Source organism: Lithobates pipiens, unplaced genomic scaffold, assembly GCF_037356315.1.
Source record: "Lithobates pipiens isolate NorthernLeopardFrog02 unplaced genomic scaffold, aLitPip1_a1.2 Scaffold_8, whole genome shotgun sequence".
NCBI classification, from domain to species: Eukaryota; Metazoa; Chordata; class Amphibia; order Anura; family Ranidae; genus Lithobates; species Lithobates pipiens.
In genome coordinates, this window is record NW_027507903.1 from 11033219 (window position 1) to 11059818 (window position 26600).

The window sequence follows — 26600 nt, forward strand, 5'->3', positions numbered from 1 at the left end:
AATTTTTTCTGGAACTATAAGAGACACCGGATCAGCAAATCAGTTCTGTACGCCCCCCGTACCCAGGGCGGCCTAGCATTCCCCAATATAGCCAAATACTACTTGGCTGCCCAGTTGCGTCCTGTGGCCTCCTGGTGTACTCTCCACGCTTTTAATCGCTGGACGCAGATTGAGAAGCTGTGGTTAGCCCCCATTCACCCGAACTCCATGCTTTGGAGCTCGGATATTACACATGGGGGGGCACACCTCGTTGGGCCCCATGGCGGCGTGTGAAACTGTCGTATCCGCTTACTACTGACTCCTCACCGGTGACCTCATTCCTGTTCACACCAAATATCCCGGACAGCCTGACCTCGCAGATGTCCCACTTTTGGATGAACAGAGACTTATTCCATTATGGCCACCTGATAGACCCCAGAACTAGATTTTTGAAATCCTTCCAGGACTTACAGAACACCTTTAATCTACCCAAACAGGCCTTCTTCAGTTAGCTGCAACTACGGCACTATGCCCAATCGTTTGTGGCCAACCTTTGTTTTTCCCCTTTAACTGAATTTGAAAAAATATGTTTGGAGGGCTCTTCCCCACAGGGTATGATATCCCGCACCTACCAGCTTCTGATTGCGTCCCCCTCACCGGACGGGCCAAGACATGCCTATATGGGCAAGTGGGAGCAGGCCCTGGGTGAAACTATACCCCTAAACACGTGGCAGCGTATCTGGTTGCAGGCTTCCAGAAGCTCCATTTGCACACTCTACAAGGAGAACCAATACAAGATCCTATTCCATTGGTATCAGACCCCGGACCTGCTCCACTCCATATACCCACTGACTGACTCCCGTTGCTGGCGCTGCCATAAAGATAGGGGAACGTTATTCCATATCTATTGGACGTGCCCCCTACTTCACCCATACTGGCTGATGGTGCAGTCCTTGCTCCGATCTATCTTCGCCGCTGAGGTTCCCTTAGATCCCAAAATTTATCTGTTGGGTTTGCCACCCGTCTCCTTCACTAAAAGGTCACAGAAACTATTGTCGCATGTATTAACCGCAGCCCACTGCCTGGTGACTCTAAAATGGAAGCAGACGGACCCCCCCTCCTTATCTGAGCTCCACGCCAGGATCAGAGATGTTAAGAGAATGGAATACCTGACGGCCTCCCTGAATGACACCCTTGATAAGCACGACGGAATCTGGGGGCCTTGGGTCCTATTCGAGACTCCCCCAGCCTACTGATGCATGTTTTTTTTCTCATGGGGCTACTGCTGCCTGAGGTGGCTGTTTTTTTGGGACAGCCCTGGGCTCTGGGGGCGGGAGGCTGCCTTAACCCTTTTACCCCCTATTTCTATTCTTTCTCTCCTCTTCCTGACTTAGCTTTTCCCTTCCCTGATGCTCCTATTGCTATATGTTGAAGTGACCTGTCACAGGAGACCCGCTATTGCGGCCCTTTTACTCTATAGTAGTTTATTAGGATCTCAGGGGTCATAAACTTTACGAACCGCCACCTACTCTTACCCCTACTCGGGATGCTGGTTTAACTGACAATCTGATGTTGTGATTATTACTGTACTATGCATCATCCTGTGCTCTTTATTGGAAATGCTCTGTTCTCCTTTTTATTCTTTTTTCCTTTTTTTTTTTTGTTTGTTGATCCCATCTTGTTTCTGTTCCCCTCTTGTTTTTCTTTTTGCAATTAATAAAACTGTCAGTTTTCAAAAAAAAAAAATGCCGTTGGTACCTTAAATACCCTCTCCCAGAATGCACAGCAGGGAAACCACTCCCACTGAGCTATTTCCGAGCAAGAGGTGGTATTCAATACATCCAGCCTGCTGCATTTCCACACCTTCCGGCGGTGACAGCGACACCTCCGGTCAAGTGGGAACCAGTGCAACCCAGCTGGACTGGCACAGAAACCAGAACTTTTAGGAAAAAATTAGCTTGAGCCCAACTGCAGCTTCAGACAACTAAATTTGAAAAATAATAGCGTCTGCCCATTAGGAGCAGGGCGCTACACTATATATATATATATATATATATATATATATATATATATATATATACATATATATATATATATATATATATTAATAAAGTTTAGTGCACACAAACACGATACAAAACCAAGAAAAAAAGTTTATATATATATATATACATATATATATATATATATATATATATATATATATATATATATAATTTTTTTTTTCATTGGTTTTGTATCGTGTTTTTGTATCGTGTTGTATTGTGTGCACTAAACTTTATTAAAGTGTATTTTTTCCAGAAAAAAAATTGTGTTTGATAAAGTGCAAACATTGACATAAAAAAAAAACAACAAAAAAAAACTGTAGATCATTTTTGGAGGTTCTAAATAATTTTCTAGCAAAAAATAAATTAAAAAACAGGTTTTTATATGTATGTGAAAATGTTTAAATTGCCCTGGGTAGCAAGTGGTTAATGTCAGTCATTGGTTAGATCTATATTCAGTCACTAAGGAAAGCCATAGACATCAGGAGACTTGTACCCAGGAAAGGGTACACCGAGCTTTTATTTTTTATTATTATTATTATTATTATTATTATAGAAGTTCTGTCAGAGATGGGGGAAAGCATTAGACGTTGCGCACGTTCAGCGTTGGGGCATGCAGTCTTTCCCGGAACCTTGTATCGCGGTGTGTGTTGCCGGGGAGGACACTGTTAAGGTTGCACATATGCTGGTTTGTTGTATAGAGGTGTCCGGGCTGAGTGTAGTTGATCAGTGGAGGGGAGGAGAGGTGAGTGTATTGTGGGGTTCAGGGGGCTGTAGCAGGCCGAGGCATGCTGGGAGTAGTAGTTCACCAGCCTTGTTATGGTGTGCTGACTCCATGTGGATGAGATTTGGGAGGGATACAGTCTGTGTTTTGTTTTTTATACTTCTAGTTAACCTCTTCAGTACCGGGCACTTCCTGCCCAGGCCAATTTTAACCACTTCAGGACCGAGCCTCTTTCTGAGATTTGGTTAAAAACCATTTTTTTTTTTTTTTTTGCTAGAAAATCACTTAGAACCCCCAAACGTATATACTTTTTTTTTTTTTTCTAACACCCTAGAGAATAAAATGGTGGTCGTTGCAATACTTATTATTATTATTATATGTCACACCGTATTTGTGCAGCGGTCTTACAAGCACACTTGTTTTTGGAAAAAATGTTATAAATTTAATAATAATAAAAAAAAAAAAAATTAGATAACAGTAAAGTTTTCCCAATTTTTTTCTTTTATATTGTGAGAGATAATGTTACGCCGAGTAAATTGATACCCAACATGTCACACTTCAAAATTGCGCCCGCTCGTGGAATGGCGACAAACTTTTACTCTTAAAAATCTCCATAGGCGACGTTTAAAATTTTTTACCGGTTGCATGTTTTGCGTTACAGAGGAGGTCCAGAGCTAGAATTATTGCCCTCGCTCTACCGATCGCGTTGATACCTCACCTGTGTGGTTGGAACATCGTTTTCATATGCGGGCGCTGCTCACGTATATGTTCGCTTCTGCAGGACGTTTAAAAAATGTTTTTTTTTCTTATTTTACCTATTTATTTTTTATTTTTTTACACTGTTCTTTAAAAAAAAATTAAAAATGGTGTAACTTGTATTCCTATTACAAGGAATGTAAACATCACTTGTAATAGAAAAAAAAGCATGACAGGTCCTCTTTAATATGAGATGTTGGGGTCAAAAAGATCTCTGATCTCGTATTTACACTAAAATACAATAAAAAAAAAAAAACTGTCATTTTGAAGAGGAAAATAATATTAATAAAAATTGGCCTTTTTAAGAGCTATGGGCGGCATCCACGTTGTGATGTCGCTTCCGCCCTGCAGAAGTATGGAGACGGGTGGAGGGTGGGGGGGGTGTCCCCCATCTTCCCCTCACTCGTCTCCATACCCAGGAACAACAAGCATCCGACAGCTCCGGTAAGCGTTGGAGGGGACAGAAGCACGGCGGGAGGGAGGGGGGGTCACCTCTCCCGATAAAAAGTGATCTCGTGCCGAATCCGCCGCAGAGACCACTATTATCGGAAACCGGACCGCCCGTCGGAAAAGAGGATACCGGGGCTAGTTGCTGCCATAACAAAGAGATCCCTCTTCAAAGTTAGGACGTATATCGGCGTGCAGCGGTCCGGAAGTGGTTAAATGACAATTACGCGGTCATGCAACACTGTATACATTTGAAATTATCATTTTTTTCCCCCACAAATATAACTTTCTCTTGGTGGTATTTGATCACCTTCCTGCGGGTTTTTTTAAAAAATTTTTACTAAATGCAGTCTGTCAGACTTGCACACCACACCAACAATCGCCAAACTGTGCGCCATCGCAGCCTATCCTGCTGGACATCATGTGACATCCAGTCAGGATAACTTAACCATGCGCACGTCATTCTGTTTATACGGTGGGCGGGAAGTGGTTAAAGTCGATCTAAAGACAAAACTTTTTTTTTTTTTTTAGCTCATTTATGGCTGGTTTACACTAGAACACACGTGTTTTTTATTTTTTTTTGCGTCTTCCCGTGCGTTCTGTTTTTGACAGCCGGAACATGCAAAAAGTATGGCAGGTGCGTCTTATAAAAGCGCACCTGCACTAAACCCACGTGGTACTGCGGTACCATTGGCCTCTTATGGCACATGTGTGCGTCTAACAAGGTAGATGCGGTTTTCTGCATTGCATTTGGTCTCACCGTGTGTATGTGTTGTTTTTGTTTTTATTTTTGTTTTATTTTTTATCACGTGTTGCTTTCAGAGAAGCTCATTCGGCCCCATTCGCACCTTTTTTTTTTTCCCTTCTGGAAAACGCGCTTTGTGCTTGTGGTGCCATGAGGCTAGCTTCACGTTTGTGTGGGTTGCGGGAATGCGCGTAACACAAAACGCGGTGCTGCGCAGAAAACACGCGGGCGTGCTATGAACTCTATATGGCACCCATGTGCACTGTAAAACATGGTGCAGTTTCCCACACACGGAAATGCATGGCGTGAAACCACAATGGGAATTTCATGCCGCCACGTTTATAAAACCTTTTCGGCACTGCGTCGCTTTAACTGACAATTGCGCAGTCGTGCGATGTTGTTTCCCCACAAATAGAGCTTTCCTTTGGTGGCATTTGATCATCTCTGCATTTTTTTTTTATTTTTTTTTTTTTTATTTTTTTTTTTTGCACTATAAACAAAAAAAGAGCAGAACACAACACACTATTTTGTACTTTTTGCTATAATAAATATCCCAAATAAAAAAAAAAAAAAGTTTTTAGTTTAGGCCGATTTTGTATTCTACATGTTTTTGGTAAAAAAACAAAAAATGCAATAAGCGTAAATTGATTGGTTTGCCCAAAATTTATAGCATCTACAAAATAGGGGATAGATTTGTCAATAATAATAATAATAATATTTTTTTTTTCTTTTACTAGTAATGGCAGGACTGCGATATTCTGGCTGATATTTGGACACTAACTGACACTTTTTTTTTTCTTCTTTTTTTTTATGGGTGACAAGTGATCCATGCTAAAGATATGCACTGTCACTATACTATTGATCCTAGCTGGGAAGGGGTTATTATCCGGGCACAGGATCCATGCCTTCCTTACTGACAGAACAGCGCTCTGCCTTGTTTACATAGGCAGATCGCCGTTCTGCCTGTGTACCGAAAGATCAGCGGATGCTGTCGGTCATCGACTGAACCAACTCAATATTGAACCCTACAGACTAAGACTGGGGTCCCATTAAAGTTTGTGTGTTTTAAATGCAGGTGTCCCAATACTTTTGACAATATAGTGTATATCCCATAGTTTGTAGACGTTATAACTTTCACACAAACTAATTATACACTTATTGGGATTTTTATTTACCAAAGACATGTAGAAGAATACATTTTGGCCTAAATTTATGACAAAATGTGAATTTATTGGATATGTTTTATAACCGAACAGATTTTTTTTTTTTTTTTTTAAATGTTCGGTCTTTTTTGGTTTTATATGGGAAAAAAAAAAATATTTGAGCCGTTGCGATTTTTCAAATTCGCAAGTCATTTAAAATGACGTAGATTAACATTTAGTGCCGTTCACACCAATGCGTTGCGAATATAACCTGTGGGGAAAAAAAGGTCCTAATTCAGCTCCATAGACTGCAAAATTTGCAGTAGAATCGCAAGAACACATAAAGAATTCGCAATGCAAATTCGCAATGCAATTGGATCAAAATTGCGCTAAATTCACACCGCAGCAGTGTGAACCTAGCCTTACGATGTACGGACCGCTACACTAGAGGCATAGGGTATCATGCCAGCCGAGTCAAGAGGGGTGGTCAGGATATTTGGAAGTTCACTCTTTCTTTTTTTATTTTTTTTTATTTTTTTGTAGAAATGTGAACTTGCCCATTAAACCTTCTTTTTGTTTCTTCTTTGTTCTTCTTCTTTGTTCTTCTTCTTTGTTCTTCTTCTTTGTTCTTCTTCTTTGTTCTTCTTCTTTGTTCTTCTTTCTTTTTCTTCTTTCTTTTTCTTCTTTCTTTCTTCTTCTTTCTTTCTTCCTTCTTTCTTTCTTCTTCCTTCTTTCTTTCTTCTTCCTTCTTTCTTTCTTCTTCCTTCTTTCTTTCTTCTTCCTTCCTTCTTTCTTTCTTCTTCCTTCTTCTTCCTTCTTCTTCCTTCTTCTTCCTTCTTCTTCCTTCTTCTTCCTTCTTCTTTCTTTTTTTTTTTTTTCTTCTTCCTTCTTCCCCTTCGTTCTTGGCAGTAAAGGTGTGGACCCAAACTGGGATGTTTACCTTACAACAATGGAAAGTAGAGATTAAAGTGGTTCCAAAGGCTCAGGTGTTTGGGGTTTTTTTTTTTTTTTTTTTACCTTCATACATACGTATAAAGGTAAAAAAAACTTTGTGCAGCCCCCCCCCCCCCCAAATTGCAGGTAGGAAGGTTTATATTGCCTTTAACTGTTAACCAGTGGATGTAAGTGAACATTATCTATCTTGTGTGTTGCAGGTTTTCTTATTAGACTGTCGGGAAGTCTCTTGAGGCACCATGCCCACAGTGGTGGTGATGGATGTGTCCCTCTCCATGACCAGGCCCGTGCCGGTGGAGGGGACAGAAGAATTCCAGCGCAAGCACCTGGCAGCACATGGGCTCACCATGCTCTTTGAACACATGGCCACCAACTACAAGCTGGAATTCACAGCCTTGGTTGTCTTCTCGTCATTGTGGGAATTGATGGTTCCTTTCACCAGGGACTACAACACACTGCAGGTATAGCAGACAGGGGGTTGAAATGCAGCAATACATATCGGAGAATCAAAATGTAATGATATTGGGACACAAACAATTTGTGAACTGTCCATGATACTTTTTTTTTTTTTTTTTTTTTTTTTCACGAACATACAATTCAATCAGGACAAGCTTTCTGGAGAATGTCCCCTTCAAGGTCCCAGCAGTATGGGGACGTACCGCAAAAGCTTCTCCCTGGAAAATTGTATGTTGGTGCAATTAAAAAATCTATCATGGACAGTAACAGTTTCTGTCACAAGTGCACTAATATGGCTACAATCACCTCAGGATATTCTAAGGAAAAACCAAAAAGGCTGTCAAAGCAAATGTTTTCAACTTAAGGCCGTGTTCGTGCACAGGGTCCGGTACGTGCCTGTTCACGGGTTCAGGTCCAGATTTTTGCATGAATTCGCACCTGAACCAGACCCAAATCCGCTCTGCAGCTCCCCTGGAACCTGTGTGAGCCAGCTCTATTGAGAGCCAGTCACACTTGCCTGTCATGCGATTTTGGTTGTGGGTAAACCCGCATTCCAATTCACATATATGTGAACCCAGCCTAAACCCCATTCTGACAGTGTACATGACGCTGTGTTAACCTTTTTCCTAACCTTTTGACGTTATGTAGAAATCCAGCGTTGTTCACTTGAATTAACGTCACCGGCGCATGCGCGTATCTGCAACGATTCACGGCGCACTCTGTGTGCCGACGGTCCATCCAGGAAGATGCTGTGCCTGTGTCATCCACTCTCGGCGACATTGCAATCCTGCAAGAGTACAATCCCATTCACGCATTCCTGAACGCCCCCGTGCTCTCCAGGTCCTCCCCCCCCCCCCCCCCCCCCCCTTCATGCTCTCTGCCCCCACTTACGCATTCTCCACCACCACTGTGCTCTTACCCGGACCACCTCACCCCCCAGCAGCTCTCCTAGGTTCCCAACTCCTTTGTCTACGGGGGATCTGTCAGGATGGAGAGCGGGCAAGTGACCGGTATCATGGGTTGCTCGTTTTTAAAATGGTCTTCTTTTTTTGTCCCAGGCCTGCAAGGGGGTGTAAACATCAGTGCTGATCGTGGCACAAGCATAGAGGAGAGACAGTACATCACCCATTGCCAGAATGCGCATGCGCGAGATTTTGGTTGTTACCACATAGAAGGGCAGCAGTAACGCACAGTATAGATGTGCAGGACAACAGACAGGAAGTGTAAAACACAAAATAAGCTGCAAAAAAAGTCATAAAAAACAGGGGGATAATTTAATGATGCGTAACGATTTAATACGCTTATACTGGCTATATTGATTTTCATGATTTGGGTGGCAGAGTTTACTATCACTATAACATGACACTGCATAGGCTTCATTTCCTCATGAATAAATATATATGTATTAATATGTCTGTTGTCATCAAGTATTTTGCAAAGAGATCTTCCATTTACATCGACCTTTATCCATGTCTGGTCAAGAGATGTGCTATGCAGGAGCAGGTCACATGGTCCCGATGACGTTGTGACCAAATTCTACTTTCACCTTTTTTTTTGTTTTTGATCAGCTTAGTCCAAACAAAATCTATTACGAATTGATTCAGCTGCTGTCAGCGCTGTAAAAATTGTATACAGCATCAGCTACATACAGTATGCAGTGGTATGGGGACTTCCTGTCTGCTGCCAGAAGAAAATCAAGTTGGACTGAGTGCCGATGAGCCATTCACAGGAAGCTTTGTATGCATTTTTAGAAGAAATACAGGGCTTCCTCTGATTGGCTGAAGTAGAGAGGCGGGTGGATGTTACAATCTCCTGCTTTTTTGATTTTTGTTTTGGTGCTCTGACGAAATTAGCAACCTGACAAGATGTGCAACCCGAGTCACTTCCTGCGCAACGCGTCATACATGCCTTCAGTGGCAGAGGTCGGTGCACAGAGGAATTTGCCTGACAAAATGCCCGACTGACTACTGCCCACGTGCACGGCAGAAATCAACTAACACTTACGAAATTTACGTTGCTAAGCCCATCTTGGTACACCTTACACTCTACCTCATCACACCTACCGTAAGAAGGCGGGCCAGCGGATGTCTTGCTACTATATTTATGGTTGAACTCGTATTGCACATTCTGCCAGGTTGCTCATTTTGTCAGAACATCAGCAGCAGACAGGAAGTCCCTATACTGCTGCCAGAGCACAGCGCTGTAAGTAGCTGGTGCTACGTGCAGTTTATACAGCGGCTGCATCAACAAGAACATCTTGTGTCAGGGCCAGCTTGGCCCAAAAATTTTTTAAAGCGAAGGTATACCTGGAGTTTTGCTTTAATTCTTCTATGTTCTAGCTTAACAAAAAAATAATAATAATTTTGGCTGTAGTTGGGCTTTAAAAATGTATATTTATTTTTCTCCCAGGAAGCACTGAGCAATATGGATGATTATGACAAGACCTGCTTAGAGTCTGCTCTTCAAGGAGTGTCCAATGTGGTCCAACAGGAATGGGGGGCAAATGTTCCCTGCCAGGTAAATGTTACCTTCCACAATGACGTGATAATCTTGGGTTCATTTCTAAGTTGCTTTTCTTTTAAAAAGATCTTATCTACACTTTTTGCTCATCTAATGATTGAAACCGTGAGAATTCATTAAAATCTGAATCCTCTTTGGCTCAGTTCACACAGCTGTCCTGTTTGTTAGGTTTTTTTTTTTTTTTACATCTGTCTCAACGGATGAAAAACGTAAAGAAATGCATTCTTATAGCCAAATGCAGGGGGGTCTCCATGCTTTCTGAGCGAAGGGCCAGGTTACTGTCCTTTAGACTTTGAGGGGGCCGGACTGTGGGCAGTATGAGTAAAAAAAAAAAAAAAATGCCTTGGTGTCAATGGGAGTAAAGCAAGCCCCATTAATGGTATTAACGGGAGGAATAATGCCCCATTGTTGGAATTAGCGGGAGGAATAGTGCCCCATTGTTGGAATTAGCGGGAGGAATAGTGCCCCATTGTTCTCAGTGGGAGGAATACAGCCCCGTCCAAAAGTTTTGAGAATGACACAAATATTACTTTTCACACAGTCTGCTGCTTCAGTGTTTTTAGATCCTTTTTGTCAGATGTTACTATGGTATACTGAAGTATAATTCCAAGCATTTCATAAGTGTCAAAGGCTTTTATTGATAATGACATGAAGTTTATACAAAGAGTTTTATGTTTGCAGTGTTGACCCTTCTTTTTCAAGACCTCTGCAATTCCCCCTTGGCATGTTGTCAATCAACTTCTGAGCCACATTGTGACTGATCGCAATTCTTGCATAATCAATGCTTGGAGTTTGTCAGAATTTGGGGGGGGGTTTCACCCGCCTCTTGAGGATTGACCACAAGCTCTCAATGGGATTAGGGTCTGGGGAGTTTCCTGGCCGTTGACCTGAAATTTCCATGTTCACCAAACCCCTTAGTTATCACTTTTGCCTTATGGCAGGTGCTGCATTGTGCTTGGAGAGGCATTGTTCCCCACCAAACTGTTCTTGGATGGTTGGGAGAAGTTGCTCTCGGAGGAGGTTTTTGTACCATTCTTTATTCATGGCTGTGTTCTTAGGCAAAATTGTGAGTGAGCCACTCCCTTGGCTGAGAAGCAACCCCACACATGAATGGTCTCGGGATGCTTTACTGGGGGTAGCACTCTCCTTATCTTCTCAGGACAAGGTTTTTTTTTTTTTCCAGATGCCCCAAACAATCTGAAAGGGGATTCATCAGAGAAAATTACTTTCCCCCAGTCCTCAGCAGTCCAATCCCTGGACCTTCTGCAGAATATCAGTCTGTCTCTGATGTTTTTCCTGGAGAGATGTGGCTTCTTTGCTGCCCTTCTGGACACCAGGCCATCCTCCAAAAGTCCTCTCCTCACTGTGCGTGCCGATGTCCTCACACCTGCCTGCTGCCATTCCTGAGCAAGCTTTGCACTGTTGGTGCCCCGATCTCACAGCTGAATCATCTGTAGGAGACGATCCAGGTGCATGATGCTGGACTTTCTTGGGGGCCCTGAAGTCTTTCACAAATGCAGTGGAAATGTATTATTATTATTATTTATTATTATTATTATTATTATTATTTATTCTTTTTTTTTTTTTTTTTTTTTTTGGGTGGCGGGGTGGGTATTAAAGCGGAGTTTCACCCATTTTAAATGTCAGCAGCTACAAAAAGTGTAGCTGCTGACTTTTTTTTTTAATTTTATTTTATAATCGGACACTCATCTATCCCACGGTCCAGTGATGCGGACGATAGAGGCCCCACTCCTCTCCTCCCTGCTCTGCGGTTCCGGCATTGTAACTGTGGGCACCCGGCTGTGGCTTCACAGCCGGGCACACACTGCGCATGCGCGAGTCACTCTGTGAATGACTGGGCAATCTTCTGGGACCTGTGACGTGTCCCAGAAGATTGGAGGGAGGGGTAAGAGGTGATCTTTACGGAGCCCTGGGAGGAAGTGAGAGCTGTATGCCTCCTAAAAAGGGTATCCGGTTCCCTCAAAACAATGACATGCCAAATGTGGCATGTTGGGGGGGGAGGGGTCACCATCACTTAAAGCGGACGTTCCATTTTTTTTATTTTGGGCTGGAACTCCGCTTTAAGATCCATTTTTCATGGCAAATTCATCTGATCACTGTTTATAGATTCTGAAGTATATGCAAATTGCCATCATAAAGACTGAAGCAGCAGAAATATCTCCTAGGGTCTCTGCTAAAGTATATCTAATGTTTGCGGGTTCCAAGTAATTTTCTAGCACAAAATATTGATTTTAACTTTAAGAAACAAGTGTCAAAAAAAGGTTTAGACTTTTAAGTGGTTAAACTTCCTGCATTTACACCATTGTTTAAAAACTTGGAAGACTGCCTGGATTTTTTTTTTATTTACACACAGAAGTTTATCCCTTTGATCTAAAAAGGAAGCGTTGGTTACAATGTTTCATTTTAAAAACTGGGCAGACTGCTTGATGTTTTCTTTTGACAGCTGAGTGAGCAGATAAGTCTCTCCACTTGTTATATGAAAGAATTTGCAAACTCTGCAATAGAGATGTCGGGGGGATAAAAAGGAGATCATGATTTTTTTTTTTTTTTTTTTTTTTTTTGTTTTTTTTTAACATCTAATTTATTTTTGAAATTCATTTTAATGCGGTAGAATTTTTGTGAATTGATGCGTTTTGCTGTAGAAATAGACACGTGTGAATATTTATCTGTCTAGAAATCATATTATGAATGCAGTTGCAATGGCTTTTATATGGTAAAACCCGCATCTCTCTTTGATTAGGTTGTCCTGGTTACGGATGGATGCCTGGGCATAGGAAGAGGATCTCTGCAACATTCTCTATCAACCCTGAACCAGCGCAGTGACAGCAACCGCTTTCCTCTTCCATTTCCTTTCCCTTCCAAACTTTACATCATGTGCATGGCAAACCTAGAGGAGGTGAGCTCCGGATGGCACATACACAACACTGATTGCTGTTATGTGCGGTAAACTTTGATGAAAAACGTTTGCGTATATTCAGTAGAATATTTGATGACCAGCTAGAACCTTGGCACAATATACAGTATTTCATGGGGCTTGAACAATTTACAGCTACAGGAAAAGTAATATTCTCTTAAAGGGGTTGTAAACCGTGTGTGTGTGTGTGTGTGTGTGTGTGTGTGTGTGTGTGTGTGTGTGTGTGTGTGTGTGTGTGTGTGTGTGTGTGTGTGTGTGTGTGTTTAAAAAAAAAAAAAATTTCAACCTTAATGCATCCTATGCATTAAGGTGAAAAAACACCTGGCAGTGACCGCCCCCCCTGTTTTACTTGAGCCCCGTATTTCCCTCAGCAAGGACAAGCTGTCCCTCTCTCCATGGGGTTCCAGCTCTTAATTGGATAGATTGATAGCAGCGCAGCCATTGGCTCCCGCTGCTGTCAATCAAATCCAATGAGGCGGGGCCGAGTCCGGCATTCGTGTCTGTGGGCGCAAGTGCTGGACTCGGGAGCGCGCCCACAAGGTAACCCCCCTCGGGAGAGCGCTACTCCTAGTGGGTTATCTGATGCGGGAAAGAGTTGCGAGAGTCACCGGGGGACCCCAGAGAAGGATGTTCGGGCCAGTCTGCAAAACGAGCTGCACAGTGGAGGTATATATACACACTTTCAATAACCTTCTAGGGTTGCATAGACACATTTTATTATTATTTTGTTGTTTTTATATATATATATATTTCTTGTTGCTGTGATTAACCTGTTCACATGGCTACATAAGTGTTAACTAGTGGTTTATATATGCACCTTATGGGTGTGGTGTGGTATGATATATATATATATATATATATATATATATATATATATATATATACACATACACACTTTGTGACACTCCTAGCATACTATAGATATTAGTGCATACCAAAATTAGTACTTAATTGTATTATTTATTAGTGGGGTATATTATATGGTCTTGCCTGCCATTTGTTCTGCTTACTCCTTTTTCCTGTACTTAATCAGTGGAAGGTGTGGTTTTCTATCTCCAATTATTATTGTGTTTTTTTAGGTGGTTAGTGCTGTATGTGTACTTATCTCTATGCACACACCTCTTTTTAGCTATTACCGGCAGCGCCTGGCCCCGTCTAAATAAATATATATTTTTTTCGATACGTTACTACTTGCATTTCCTTTTTAGGATCGCGAGGTATAGGGGTGGCGACACCGTTATAGTGCCCTGTCGGTTTGTGCCATTTTCTTGGTAGTACCTCTATAGCGCGGTCTGGTTCTGTGTGACTTGTGCTTATTATTACTAATGGCTGAAGATGGTTGTAGGCATTGATTCACAGCAACTGAATGACTGGTCTGTGTGGGCAGAGAGCGAGTGCTAGGACCTGGTCAGGTATTTATTTCTGTCCAGAGCTCTATAAGATCTATTTATTCCCCCCTCCCTTCCTGTCCTGGTGACAACGGTTAGACGAATCTCCTCACAATTTAAAAAAAAAATTTTTTTAGTAGATTATGGTTGGGCCCCCTGCCAGCTTTTTTTTTTTTTTTATTTTTTTTTTTTGCAGTTTTCTTTTACTTCTTACTGGTGAAACTGTCACCATGATGAAAATAGTCTCCCTAACAGAGCTCTAGATGGCAGTTAACCCTGATGCGGGTTCTAATTCCCCCCTATTCCTATATTAAAATAAAAGTTTTGTCGGATATACACTTTATTTTATTTTTATGAATATATGTGATCATTGTTTATTCTTTTGTCCCCCCCCAGCTGCAGAGCTCTGAAGCCTTAGATGCTCTGGAAAGGCTCATTGACCTTAATAATGGAGAGGGTCAGATCTTTACCATCGATGGGCCCCTGTGCTTAAAGAATGTCCAGTCCATGTTTGGGTAAGTGCGGCTGGTCGCCCTGCATGGAGTCTCTCGGTTACTGTTTAATATTGCCTGGCTTGTTTAGAGATTATTCATCATGTTGGGAGGATTATAGTGAGTGTATAGCTGGCGCTGAGTTTATAGATTGACAGATTGTTCTCTTCCCAACCAATATTTAGTTGTCGGCTCAAAGCCACTTTTTTTTTTTTTCCTCTCTCTTCCAGGAAACTTATTGATGTGGCGTACACTCCGTTCCATGCGGTGCTAAAGTGCGGGAACCTGTCTTCTGATGTCCAGGTCTTTCCCAGGCCCGAATCTGTTATCATAGATGAAGAGATCGATCCACTTCCTAAATCTTTAAGTGCAGGTAGATGCAGATACAATTACAGGATTTTTCATCCTAATCCTATTTTGCAGCAATGCTGTACTTTTAAGTTGCATTTATTGGGTTCTGACACCCCATCTTGTACCCTCCACTATGGGGTTTTTTATTTTTATTTTAATACCTGCCCCTGCTGGGCTGCTGCATGGCCTCATCTTTAAGTACCAGGTTAACACTCATGATCGCAAGTGATTCACACTGCAGTGATGTCCATGCAACGCGATTTCAGCCATACAGATAGTATGGCTGATATCGCATCGCATTCGGACCAAACTCGCACAGGACCCTTCTTCTTTTTTTTTTTTTATATTTTTTTTTTGGTCCGCACCAGAATCGGCTCGCATGAGTATTCACACCCATGTGATCCAATTCATTTCCAAACTGTCAGTTCACAGTGCGATATGCGAGCTGAAATGGGGGTATCCTTAACATTGTATTGACACTCCCAGCAGTTCACATATGGCAGTGTGAACTGCCGTTCGAGTCGGCGCAATGCATCGCACAAGTTTGAACTGAAGCTGGGCTCGCATATATGCAGTGCGGGAGACCCCATGTGATTCGGATAGGAATTGCACCACACCCCTATTTAAAGTATTGCGATATCGTGGTTTGATCCATTCATTTGTATGGCTCAAATCGCAGATTTATCAGATTTAATGCAACCCGATACTATCAATTGCAGTGTTTTGGGGCGTAACCTAACATTGCCACCCCCTGCAGTTCGCATGACCGCCCTGCAATTTCAATGTGGTGCGGGAAACGTACAGGATCCGCTGTGTTTCCAGGATTGCATATATGTGAGCCGAGCTAAAGCATAACTCCAGCTTTTAGTGAAATTTTAATAGTAAAGGGGGGTTTGTGTGTGTGTGTGTGTGTGTGTGTGTGTGTTATATATTTTTTTTTTATTTTTATAACGAACATGTTCTACTTATGGTTTTGCACCGAGCAGCCCTGATCCTCCTCTTCTTGCGTCCCCCACCAGCTTGCTATGTGGCACCCAAGTCTCTGCACTGTGTGTCCATTCAGACACAGTTCTTTCTTTCTCTTTTCTCTCTCCACTGACTTTGGCAGCAGTGGGAGCCAATGGCACCCACTACTGTCTCAGCCAATGAGGAGAGAGTCTCCAGACAGCTGAGCCTCTTGTACAACATCGCTGGATCAAGCTAGGTCTCGGGTAAGTATTGGGGGGGGGGCTACACACAAGTGGGGTGTTTGTTTTTTGTTTTGTTTTTTTGTTTCTTTTTAATCTTCATGCATTAAGATAAAAGACCTTCTGCCTTTTTAGAACCACTTTAAATCAGGGCTCGACAAACCCCGGGTGCCAGGTCGCATTTGCGACTAGAATTAGCGACCTGGCGCCTGGGGAAGCACAGCCCCCCCCCGGCGTAAACGCGTCGGGCCGTGCCGCCGCCGGCCGGTAATTGAGGCCACGGCTTTGAGGCCTTCTGCAGTCCTATGTTTCCTTCTGGAATCTGGCGCCCTCTAGTGGTGGCTGTTGGTATGACAGCCAGCAATGCTAATGGAGCTTTCACTGCCCGCCCATCCTCTCCCCTTTACTTAGAACTCCTAAACCATTATATTTTTTATTCTAGCAACCTAGAGAATAAAATGGTGGTCGTTGCAATACTGTCTCACACCGTATTTGTGCAGCGGACATACAAGTGCACTTTTTTGGGGAAAAATTATTTATTTAATTAAAAAAATAAGACAACAGTAAAGTTAGCCCAATTTTTTTTTATATTGTGAAAAATAATGTTAAGCCGAGTAAATTGAGTAAATTGATACCCAACATGTCACGCTTCAAAATTATGTCCCCTCGTGGAATGGCGACAAACTTTTACCCTTTAAAATCTCCATAGGCGACATTTAAAAAAATTCTACAGGTTGCATGTTTTGAGTTGCAGAGGAGGTCTGGGGCTAGAATTATTGCTCTCGCTCTACCGATCGCGGCGATACCTCATGTGTGGTTTGAACACCGATTTCCTATGCGGGCGCTACTCACGTATGCGTTCGCTTCTGCACGCAAGCTTGGCGGGACAGGGCGCATTTAAAAAAACATTTTTTTCTTATTTTAACTTTTTTTTTATTTTTATTTTTTTCACTGTTCTTTTAAAAAAAAAAAAGAAATTGTCACTTTTTATTCCTATTACAAGGAATGTAAAAATCCCTTGTAATAGAAAAAAGCATGACAGGTCCTCTTTTATATATGAGATCCGGGGTCAGAGACCTCAGATCTCATATTTACACTAAAATGCAATAAAAAAAAATGAAAATAAAAAATTGTCATTTGAAAATAAATAAATAAAATGTCCCTCTAAGAGCTATGGGCAATGACTTGGAGACAGGTGGGGGGCTGGGGGCGCTATCTTCCCCTCACTTGTCTCCATGTCAGGCCAGGGACAGGTCCGGATTGCCGTTACGAACCTGACTTTTTTAGCTGCCTCCTAGATTCCAAGCAAATTTGTCAAGCCCTGCTTTAAATAGTTTGGTCCAAGCAAACTATCACCTTTTTACTACTAAATGTCCTTTTGATGTGTGCGCTGTGTTGCCTCTACTATATACAGAATACATTGTTGTGTTCTGGCAGTGAGGCGGGAACTTCCTGTATGTCTCTCACAACAAAATCAAGTTGGGCTGAGCGCTGCTCAGACATTCACAGGGAGCTTTGTATGCTATCCGTGAATGCAAGGCCTCCTCTGATTGGCTGAGATTTACATCTTATTGGACAGGGTCAATTTGGTTGTTTTTGAAGGCAGGCTGGTAAGCGTGCTGGGAAATCTTTTTTATTTGCCGGTGATGTGTATTGCCCTTCCATGTGCAACTGGCTACAACAGCCAGTTATAGGTTGGGGTGGTCACCATTTTTTTTTTTTTTTGTAGAAAGTGGGTGCAGGGATACATTGGATGCCTTCACTGCCATTGTGCTCTTGCTGGGTGTCGCGTGCATCCCTGTGGCTTTTTAAGGAGAGGTGGGCTCCCACCAGGCGCACTTGTCCTTTTTATAGTGGAGTTCCACCCAAAAGTGGAACTTCTGCTCATTTGTCTCCCTCCAATGCCACATTTAGCACCTTTCGGGGGGGAGGGGGGACAGGATACCTTTCTTTCCCACTTTTGGGAGTTCAGGCCACAGCCCGTGACATCACAGCGGGCCTCCCTCCTCATCTCCCGGTCGCTGGGCCAGTAGGAGAGAGGAGCGGGGCCTCACACATGCTCAGTAGGGTTCTCGGCATGAAGCCGTAAGGTGACACTGCCGGGTGGCCTTTAGGCGCAGTGTCGACGCCAGCACCCGACAGCTGATGGAAACATCGGATGCAGTGCCGACATCGCTGGACTCCAGGACAGGTAAGTGTCCTATTGTTAAAAGCCAGCAGCTGCAGTATGTGGAGCTGCTGGCTTTGAATAATTTTATTTATTTTTGTCTTTGGGCTGAACACCACTTTAACCTATCCATTGATCTGTGTGCTCCTATGGATGCTCTGGAAACTTTAGAGCTAGGGCCGCAGCATATACAGTGGTCCCTTGGCATCGGCACTGCAGTTTATGAATGTATTTGCAAATGTGTGCACACAAAACCTTCTGTTTTTGGGAAATCTAATATATAATTTATTTATTTTTTTGTTCTGTCATTTGCCTGCCTTTTCTGCCCCAGCCAATCACAGGAAGCTTTGTATTCAGTTATAGAATCAAAGCTCCCTGTGAATGACTGGGCAGCACTCTCCATCTGACTTGATTTTGTTACAGGTGTGACACCGGAAGTTTCCATATCACTGCCAGAACACAGCTCTATACTATATATGTAGCTGAGGCTACATACAGCACACACAGTGGGCACATCTGGTAGTGAAGCTTGTGTATGCCTATAATGCCATGCCCAGTACACCCCCCCCCCCCCTTCTGATATACATGCACGTCATTCTATTTTCACTGGGTTTGACTGGTGTCTTTTGGTGGGAGGGGCTAGCAAGCTCTTGTAAACGTCTCAGTACTTTGCCTTGGATCTTCTTTGAAAAACATATGAAAGAACACCTCCCTGGACACCCTTTTAGACATGCATGCTTCTCCTTGCTGGCCACTAGGTGCTAAAGACTTTAGCTGTGCAATATATGCCGCCGATGTGTTCTTTCTTTCATACAACACTTGGGAACAAATTGATGGCAGAGAAAACGAATCGCTCTGAGAGGGAGGCGAACAGTACAGACCAGGAGAGGAATTGATGAATTATTGAAAGTGGGCTTCAGATGGCCGGTTGCAGCAGCTTCAAGGGATGAATTAAATTTACATAATTGTATTCTTATCTCCTAATATTACATTGTCAAGTGTGGATTTTCAGTTTATTCTCTTTCTTCAGAACTGGAAATCATTGGATTTATTGACATTGCGGATATCGCCAGTCCTCCTGTCCTTTCCCGTCACCTTGTCCTACCGATTGCTCTTAATAAAGGTGAGTGTATATACGAAGATGTGGCTTGGTTAGGTCAGACTGGTAAGTGTATCTGCTAATTTTATTCGATTTCTCCATAGAGGGTGATGATATTGGGGCTGGACTCACGGATGACTTGGAGGATGAGAATTCTGCCAGCCAGATAGTAGGAAAAAGTCCAAATTTCTGTGTTCTGCTACATGGTAGCCTGAAGGTAGAGGGTATGGTGGCCTTGGTACATTTGGGGTAAGTGAATGTACAGTGTGTATGTGTCTGTTTTGTATATACACCCATCCACCATCACTTTGTGACTACTGTGAGATAAAGTGAATAACATTGATTATCTGGTTACAATAGCACCTGAAATTGGGCGGGATATATTAGGCAGCAAGTGAGCATGTTGTCCCTGAAGTTGATGTGTTGTAAGCAGAGAAAATGGATTTGAGCGACTTTTGATAACTCAAACTGCAGCTCTTGTTGAATGTTCTCTGTAGTAGTCAGGACCTACCCAAAGCGGTCAAAGGAAGGAGAGCTGGCGAACCCGTCCCAAGGCTCATTGATGCACGTAGGGAGGGAAGGCTGACCCGTGTATTCTGATCCAATAGAAGAGCTACTGTAGATTAAATTGCTGAAAAGATTAATGTTGGTTGCAATAGGTGTCAGAACACACAGAGCATCGCAGTTTGCTGTGTATGGGGCTGTGTAGCTGCAGACAGGTCAGGGTGCTCGTGCTGCCCTGTGTCCAAAGCCAAAAGTGACTACAATGGGCACATGAGCATCCGAACTGGACCACACAACAATGGAAGAAGGTGGCCTTGTCTGAGGAATAACTTGTTTTCTTTTACATCATATGGATGGCCGAGTGCGTGTGTGTCATATACCTAGTGAAGGGTGGCACCAGCATGAACTATGGGAAGAAGGCAAGCCAGCAGAGGCACTGTGATGCTTTGTATAGTTGATTCTATGCCTTGATGGGTCAGGGCTTTTTTGAGTGGCTGGTCATAATGTTCTGTGTGTGTGTGTGTGTGTGTGTGTGTTTTATTGTATATCTCAATAAAATAAATATTTTGTAATCCCTTTGATTGTAATGGCCTTCTCCCTTTTTTTTTTTTTCTTTTTTCTATCACCTTTACTTCTGTAGGAATGACTGGTATGGTATGCTGTACTCCCAAGCTGACAGCAAGAAGAAATCCAATCTAATGATGTCTTTGTTTGAGCTTGGACCAGAGCCCTTACCCTGGTTGGGGAAAATGTCACAGCTTGGGCCTATATCTGGTATAGTGGAACTGATAAGATCTTAAAGTGTTTGTACCTCCAAAAAAATGGATCATGTTCCCTTTAAAACATGTTATACAGCACAGTGCTTGTGCTGTTTGATTTGACCCGCTGTATTGCCTAAAATACCTGTCTGGTCCCCCCCATAAACCGACCACGGTTTATCATGGCTGCTGAGCCCTGACACTGTGGTCAGTTTACGGGCCTCCATCATCCGCAGCTCTCCTCTCCCCCCCTCTCTGCCTGTCAGCTCTGTCCACGCCTCAGGCTGCTATTATAACACAATAGCCTTGCTATAATCCCCTCTGCTATATGAAATCATGTCCCCAGTGCATTTGTGTGTGGTTGGGTTTATTTTTTTTAATGCCACTGTGTACCTCCTTTCAGAGCGCCATTCGGCGGTCATGTGAGTGCCAATCAACGCTCTGAAATGAGGTGCACAGCAGCTTTTATTTAAAAAAAAAAAACACAAATGTACTGGGGACATTATTCATAGAGCAGATGGGATTGTAGCAAGGTTATTGTGTGTCTTAACAACCACTTTAAACTTCATTTGCTCAGGTGTTGAGAATTTATTGTCTGTGAGGCGCTTCAGAAACTGCCCATAAAATGTCGGGCGCTTTTGCAATCCTTTTGAGGCGCTAGGGGTGCGCTACATTTTTATTTATTTTTTTTAAAGGCCGCGTGACCTTTAAAAAAAAAAAAAAAAAAAAAAACATTTTTGAGGAGGGTTTTTTTATTTTTATTTTAAGCGCTTCGAACATGCCCCAAAGATGCTGCTTGCAGGACTTTTTTCACTGCCCCACTGTGAAAGCATTCATTGAATTGAATGGGAAGCAGTTTTCAGGTGCTATTTTTAACGCAAAAGTGCCTGAAAAGCTCCTCGGTGTGATAGGGGGTGTAAGAGTGCTAGTAAAACTCTTCTGTTATATCCACCGATGGGCAGGGTTTTTTTTTTCTCTTCTGTCATAACTGCCCCCCCCCCGCCTGTCAGCAAGAAATGGATTCTGGGCTGCGCACGTGCGGCTCAGATCACATTATCACATGCTCTGGGTGCAGTGGTGAAGTTACTCCCATGTGCGGGAGTGACGTCACCGCAGCCTGGCCATTCAAGCGACCAAAGATTTGGAACCTGGAAGAAAGACCAGGTTAACATGGAAGCACTGGGAACCAGAGAGAGAGAGAGCTGTGATAGCCCAGTACTAGAAGGCTCGGTTTTGTAGGAAAGTCTCTCCTAATGTGCTAGTATGCAGAAGATCTCACTTCACCTCTCACACCTGTTCACCTCCTATGGACCGGAGAATGTTTTACATTTCTTTTATTGACCTGTTTGGCGATAACTTTGTCATTACTTAAAGTGATATTTAATGCTTATTGAAATATGAACAAAGCATATCCCTCTATAGTGTGTACTTGTCTCTATTAGGAACACTAAATGTCATTTCTGTCTGCTACTTCTTTCCTCTATCTGCACAAATCACTTGTGACACGTTTTCCTGACACCAAAAGTGATGGGAGGGACCTTTAGCAGATTGACAGCCTCAGCTCTGTTCCTGTGTGCCGTATGAAGGGGGTGTGTCCCGTTCCCTTCCAATCAGCTGTAAGAGCTCTCTTCACTGAGCTCTACAAAGTGTAACTTCAGCTCTCCGTCCCCTTTTTTTCTGAACTCTCAGACAAGCTTATAAATGCAGCACTTTGAACAGATATAGAGAAGATTTAAATAGACGGATACAACTTATGTAAGAAGACACATGTTTCAGCTCTGTGTCACCTGAGGCCAGTCACTTCACTGGTTATATGTGAGGGTTTACAACCCTTTCTTCTTTTTTTTTTTTTTTCTACAAACCTCTTAGCTGCTCTATGCAGTGGTGTTGCACAGAGCAGCCCCAATCCTCTTCTCAGGTCCCCTGCTAGCGCTTCTGGCTCCTCCTCTTCTCCAAGCGCTAACATCAGGGGCATTGCTAGGTCTAAATAAGATATGGGGCTAGAGTCAATAGCAGCGGAGTACAGAAAGCCATACGTTTTGGGGCATGCGTGTGTGTATATATAACACATTAGGGTCCCCAGAGAGCCTCTCCTTACATCAGGGTCACCAGAGACCCCAGTCTACAGCAATTGTAAAAAAAAAAAAAAAAAAAAAACTTCTGCTCAGCTGGGGGCCAGGGGAAGCAACAGGACTGTTTTAACCCCCTCAGCTCAAGTGCTTACTGCTTGTGGTGATCCAGAACGGACTAGGCTCTGGGCTCCATCTGCTCAGCTGGTGGCCGGGGGAGGAACATGACTAGTTAATGTTATTGGGCACAAGTTCTTATCTATATTCAGGAGTTCCGACAATTTAATAATTGTCCCACTGTCCACTTCTATGCCAATCTGCCACACAATGTTATTGCCGGAAAACGCAGCACAAGGATTACTCTGCTTGGGCCCGAAAATGATCAAATAGTTCGGGAGCTGCAGCGCAAGGATTACTCCGCTGGGAATATTTTGATCATTTTTGGGCCCAGGCGGAGTAATCCTTGTGCTGCAGTTTAGGCAGTTACATTGCCTGGCAGATTGGTATAGAAGTGGACGTTGGGACAATGCAGAACATATTCTCAGAACTGCTGAATATAGAACTGCCTGATAACATTAACTAGTCGTGTTCGTCCCCGGCCACCAGCTGAACAGATGGAGCCCAGAGCCAACCCTAGGTAAGAGACTCGGGCTATAGCACCAGTAGCCACCCCCTAGCAACGCCACTGGCAAACATACTTGCTCGCACCCGAGCCCTGCTCCCTCCTCACTGGCTGTGATTGACAACCGTGGGAGCCAATGGGTCTCGCCCAATGAGGAGGCAGAGACCTGAGAGAGCAGCCGCTCGCGTGCACATCACATCACTGGATTGCAATTGGGCTCGGGTAAGTATCAGGGGGGGCTACGGGAGGAGCTGCATACTGAAGCATCATAACTTTTAACCTTTTAGAACAACAAAGTAACGCATACTGTATATTGTTTCTTTAAAGGATAAGTTCACCTTATGTAAAAAATAAAATAAAAATTATAATAATAAATGCACATCTTTTTTTGCAGGTAAAAAAAATTGTTCATTTATTATTTTCTTTTACTAGGAGCCTGCAAAGCAAACAGGCAGAGAGACAGGACATGCTACACACGTCCTGTGTACAACGATGACCTCCTATTAGGTGTGTGTAGCACACCCAAAGTCTGTGGCTAGTTAGAGTAAACCTGTTGCTATGCCCCTACTTGGGCACCGCAAATCTCTTTAACTACAGTTCCGGGCAATTTCACCACCTTCCTGCCCAGGCCAGCTTTCAGCGCTGTCGCATTTTGAATGACAATTGCGTGGTCATGCAAAACTGTACCCATATGAATTTAGCATTTTCTTCACACAAATGTAGCTTTCTTTTGATGGTATTTAATCACCGTTGTTTTTTTTTATTTTTTTGCTTTAAAAAAAACAAAAAAAAAACACATATTTTTGAGGGGGGAGGGGATTTTTCTTTGTTTCTGTCCAGAAAATTTTGTAAATAAGTAATTTTTCTCCTTCACTAATGGGCACTGCTTGGGCTGCATTGTAATCAGGTCACTGATGATCAGTGCACTGATTACCTTTATGCATCCTCCCTGTGAGGAGATGCCGCTGATTGGCTCTCCTCACCTCTGTCAGTGGGAGGCGAGGAGAGCCTATAAACGACACTTCCTTGTTTACATGTGATCGGCTGTGATTGGACACAGCGATCACATGGGCAAAGAGCTGTGGCTCTGTGCCGAGATCGGGGTCCTGCCGTGTCCCAGGAACACGGTGTGGCCACGATCGCCGTGCGCCCCCTGCCCACCGCTCTGGGCAGGCGGCAAGGGGTTAAATATTTAAAATGTAAAATGTTAATTTTGTGAATTTAATCATTTATACTGAGAACACATTTCATTTTAGATGCCAAGGAGAATCCATATGGTGAAGAAGACAACAAGAGCCCATTTCCACTGCAACCCAAGGCAAAGAGAAGCTATGCACAGAACGTAACCGTATGGATTAAACCCAGTGGGCTGCAGGTAACTTGATATGTTCTTAGTTCAATTCTGTGTACTGTAGTATTGTAGGGTCCAGCAGAAGGAATCGCGCTGCATGATGGGGAGCCAGGTATCTGTCACAGACAAGTACATGAATTTGACTGTGTGAGGCCGGGTTCACATAGGTGCAGCTGCGGTTCCCAGCATGGGGTCCGGTGCGTTCCTGTTCACCCATTTAGGGGCGAATCTGGTCCGAATTTTTGCCAGAATTCACACCTGAACCAGACGACCCTCCCCATCACTCCCCGGCCCTTTCTGGATTGCGGGCCGCACCAGACCTGTGTGAACTGGCTCCATTGAGAGCCAGTCACACTCGCATGTCATGTGCATTGGATGCAGGGTACCTCATGTACACTCATATGAACCCAGTCTTACTGAGGAAAAGGAGTCCATGCTGCACACTCCTTCCCCAGAGCAGCCCCCTCCTCCCTGGCCACTGCACCCATCACACTGAGAGGCGCTTGGTTGGGGAGTATCATACTAGAGGTGAATGGAGCCTGATGTGGAATTGAGAGATTAGTTACCCCAGCCAAAAATTCCTCTCGCAATTTGCGAGTGGATTTTGAGGACTGGTGAGTGTGGGCTGCCTGGGAGCGGGGGGCGAGTACCGCCGGCAGCCTGGGTTGTATGGGAGCCGTTCTCCCAGCGATCGTAGTGGAAGAGAGGAGAGCCGCAGCCGCCTGGTTGATCAGAGCGCCAGGGAACATAACGGCTTTCCCTTCAATAGCTATATGTTCCCGCCACGTGCCGACATATACAGCCCATCCTGGGCATTTTGATAGACAGATCAGCCGTCCAATCCTGGGATGGCTGATCTGTCTATCAAAGTTCCCCGGACAAGGGGGAGTGGCTGTATGTGACGGCGCACGGCGGGGAACAGACAGCTGTTGAAATGAAAGCTGTTCTCCGGCGCTCTGATCAGCCAGGCGGTGGTGGCTCTCCTCTCTTCCCCTGCACAAGTAGGCTGCACTGGGGACACAGGCTGCATTTTTGGGCACGGATAAAGTTTTTAAATGTTTTATGCAACATTAAGTTATAAAATTTTAAGTGTAATTTCATGAGAGAATTTATAAAGGCGTGTTTAGGTGTGGAATTAGGGGTAGGGGTTGAGCGGGGCACTGGTGGCGAGTAACCCTTGAGGCCTGGCTAGTAGCTCAGGACTTGAAATTTTGAGCCCTGAGTTATCCATGAGGTCCACTCCACATAGGACTGACCGTGCTTGGCAGTCCATTGCCGCTATTTCGTCCAGTAGCGACTTTTGAATCCGACCACTTCTGCTCATTGTCACTCAAGTGGAGAGGACCTGATGTGAAGTTAGTCTCTCAGCTCCTCGCCAGGCTGCCTACACAGTGAAACAAACGTCTATTCTTAAATATGAGCATTGCCCATATTTTGGTAACGAAATCTGTATTTCCTGACACTTTGTTTTACATTTCGCTTTCGGCTGGGGAATCTCCCAGCCAATAGCTAAATGAGGCATGATATACAGCGCTGCTTGGGAACCTGTCACATACATAAACTGAGAACTGCAATAGATTCTTAACCTGCCGATTACTAAGAACTACCTGAATCTGGTGAACGTGTCGGTAATGTTACTGACGCTGGCACAAATGCTTGCTCTAGTTCTTAAAGGGAAAGTTCACCTTTTACAGAAAAATCTTAAAGGTGAACTTACACAGAACCCCTGGTCCCGGCGATCTCTCGCTTTGAGACCTCATATAGCCGCCTCACCACTCCGAGGCTAAGAAATCCTCTCGGCTTATATTTATTTTTTTCTTAACAGACGGATGTGCAGAAGATTCTACGGAATGCTAGAAAACTTCCAGAGAAGACGCAGACATTCTACAAAGTAAGACAAAGTTTGCAAT

The 26600-nt window shown here is 43.5% G+C and overlaps 1 protein-coding gene across 2 annotated transcripts in view; it reads left to right on the top strand.

The window, feature by feature from the left end:
- The first annotated feature begins 2664 nt into the window (after positions 1-2664).
- The window catches only part of LOC143963341 (integrator complex subunit 14), a 27849-nt gene continuing 3913 nt past the window's right edge, over positions 2665-26600 (top strand). The window contains exons 1-12 of one of the 2 annotated variants that reach the window (XM_077472955.1): positions 2665-2769; positions 6993-7253; positions 9658-9765; positions 12530-12685; positions 14488-14606; positions 14813-14955; positions 19318-19410; positions 19491-19635; positions 20531-20664; positions 23772-23846; positions 24596-24714; positions 26516-26581. In XM_077472955.1, the coding sequence (XP_077329081.1) occupies positions 7032-7253; positions 9658-9765; positions 12530-12685; positions 14488-14606; positions 14813-14955; positions 19318-19410; positions 19491-19635; positions 20531-20664; positions 23772-23846; positions 24596-24714; positions 26516-26581 (1380 nt within the window). In that variant the 5' untranslated portion in view covers positions 2665-2769; positions 6993-7031. The remainder of the gene's footprint in view (positions 2770-6992; positions 7254-9657; positions 9766-12529; positions 12686-14487; positions 14607-14812; positions 14956-19317; positions 19411-19490; positions 19636-20530; positions 20665-23771; positions 23847-24595; positions 24715-26515; positions 26582-26600) is intronic. The other variant, XM_077472956.1, reaches the window with a different exon arrangement.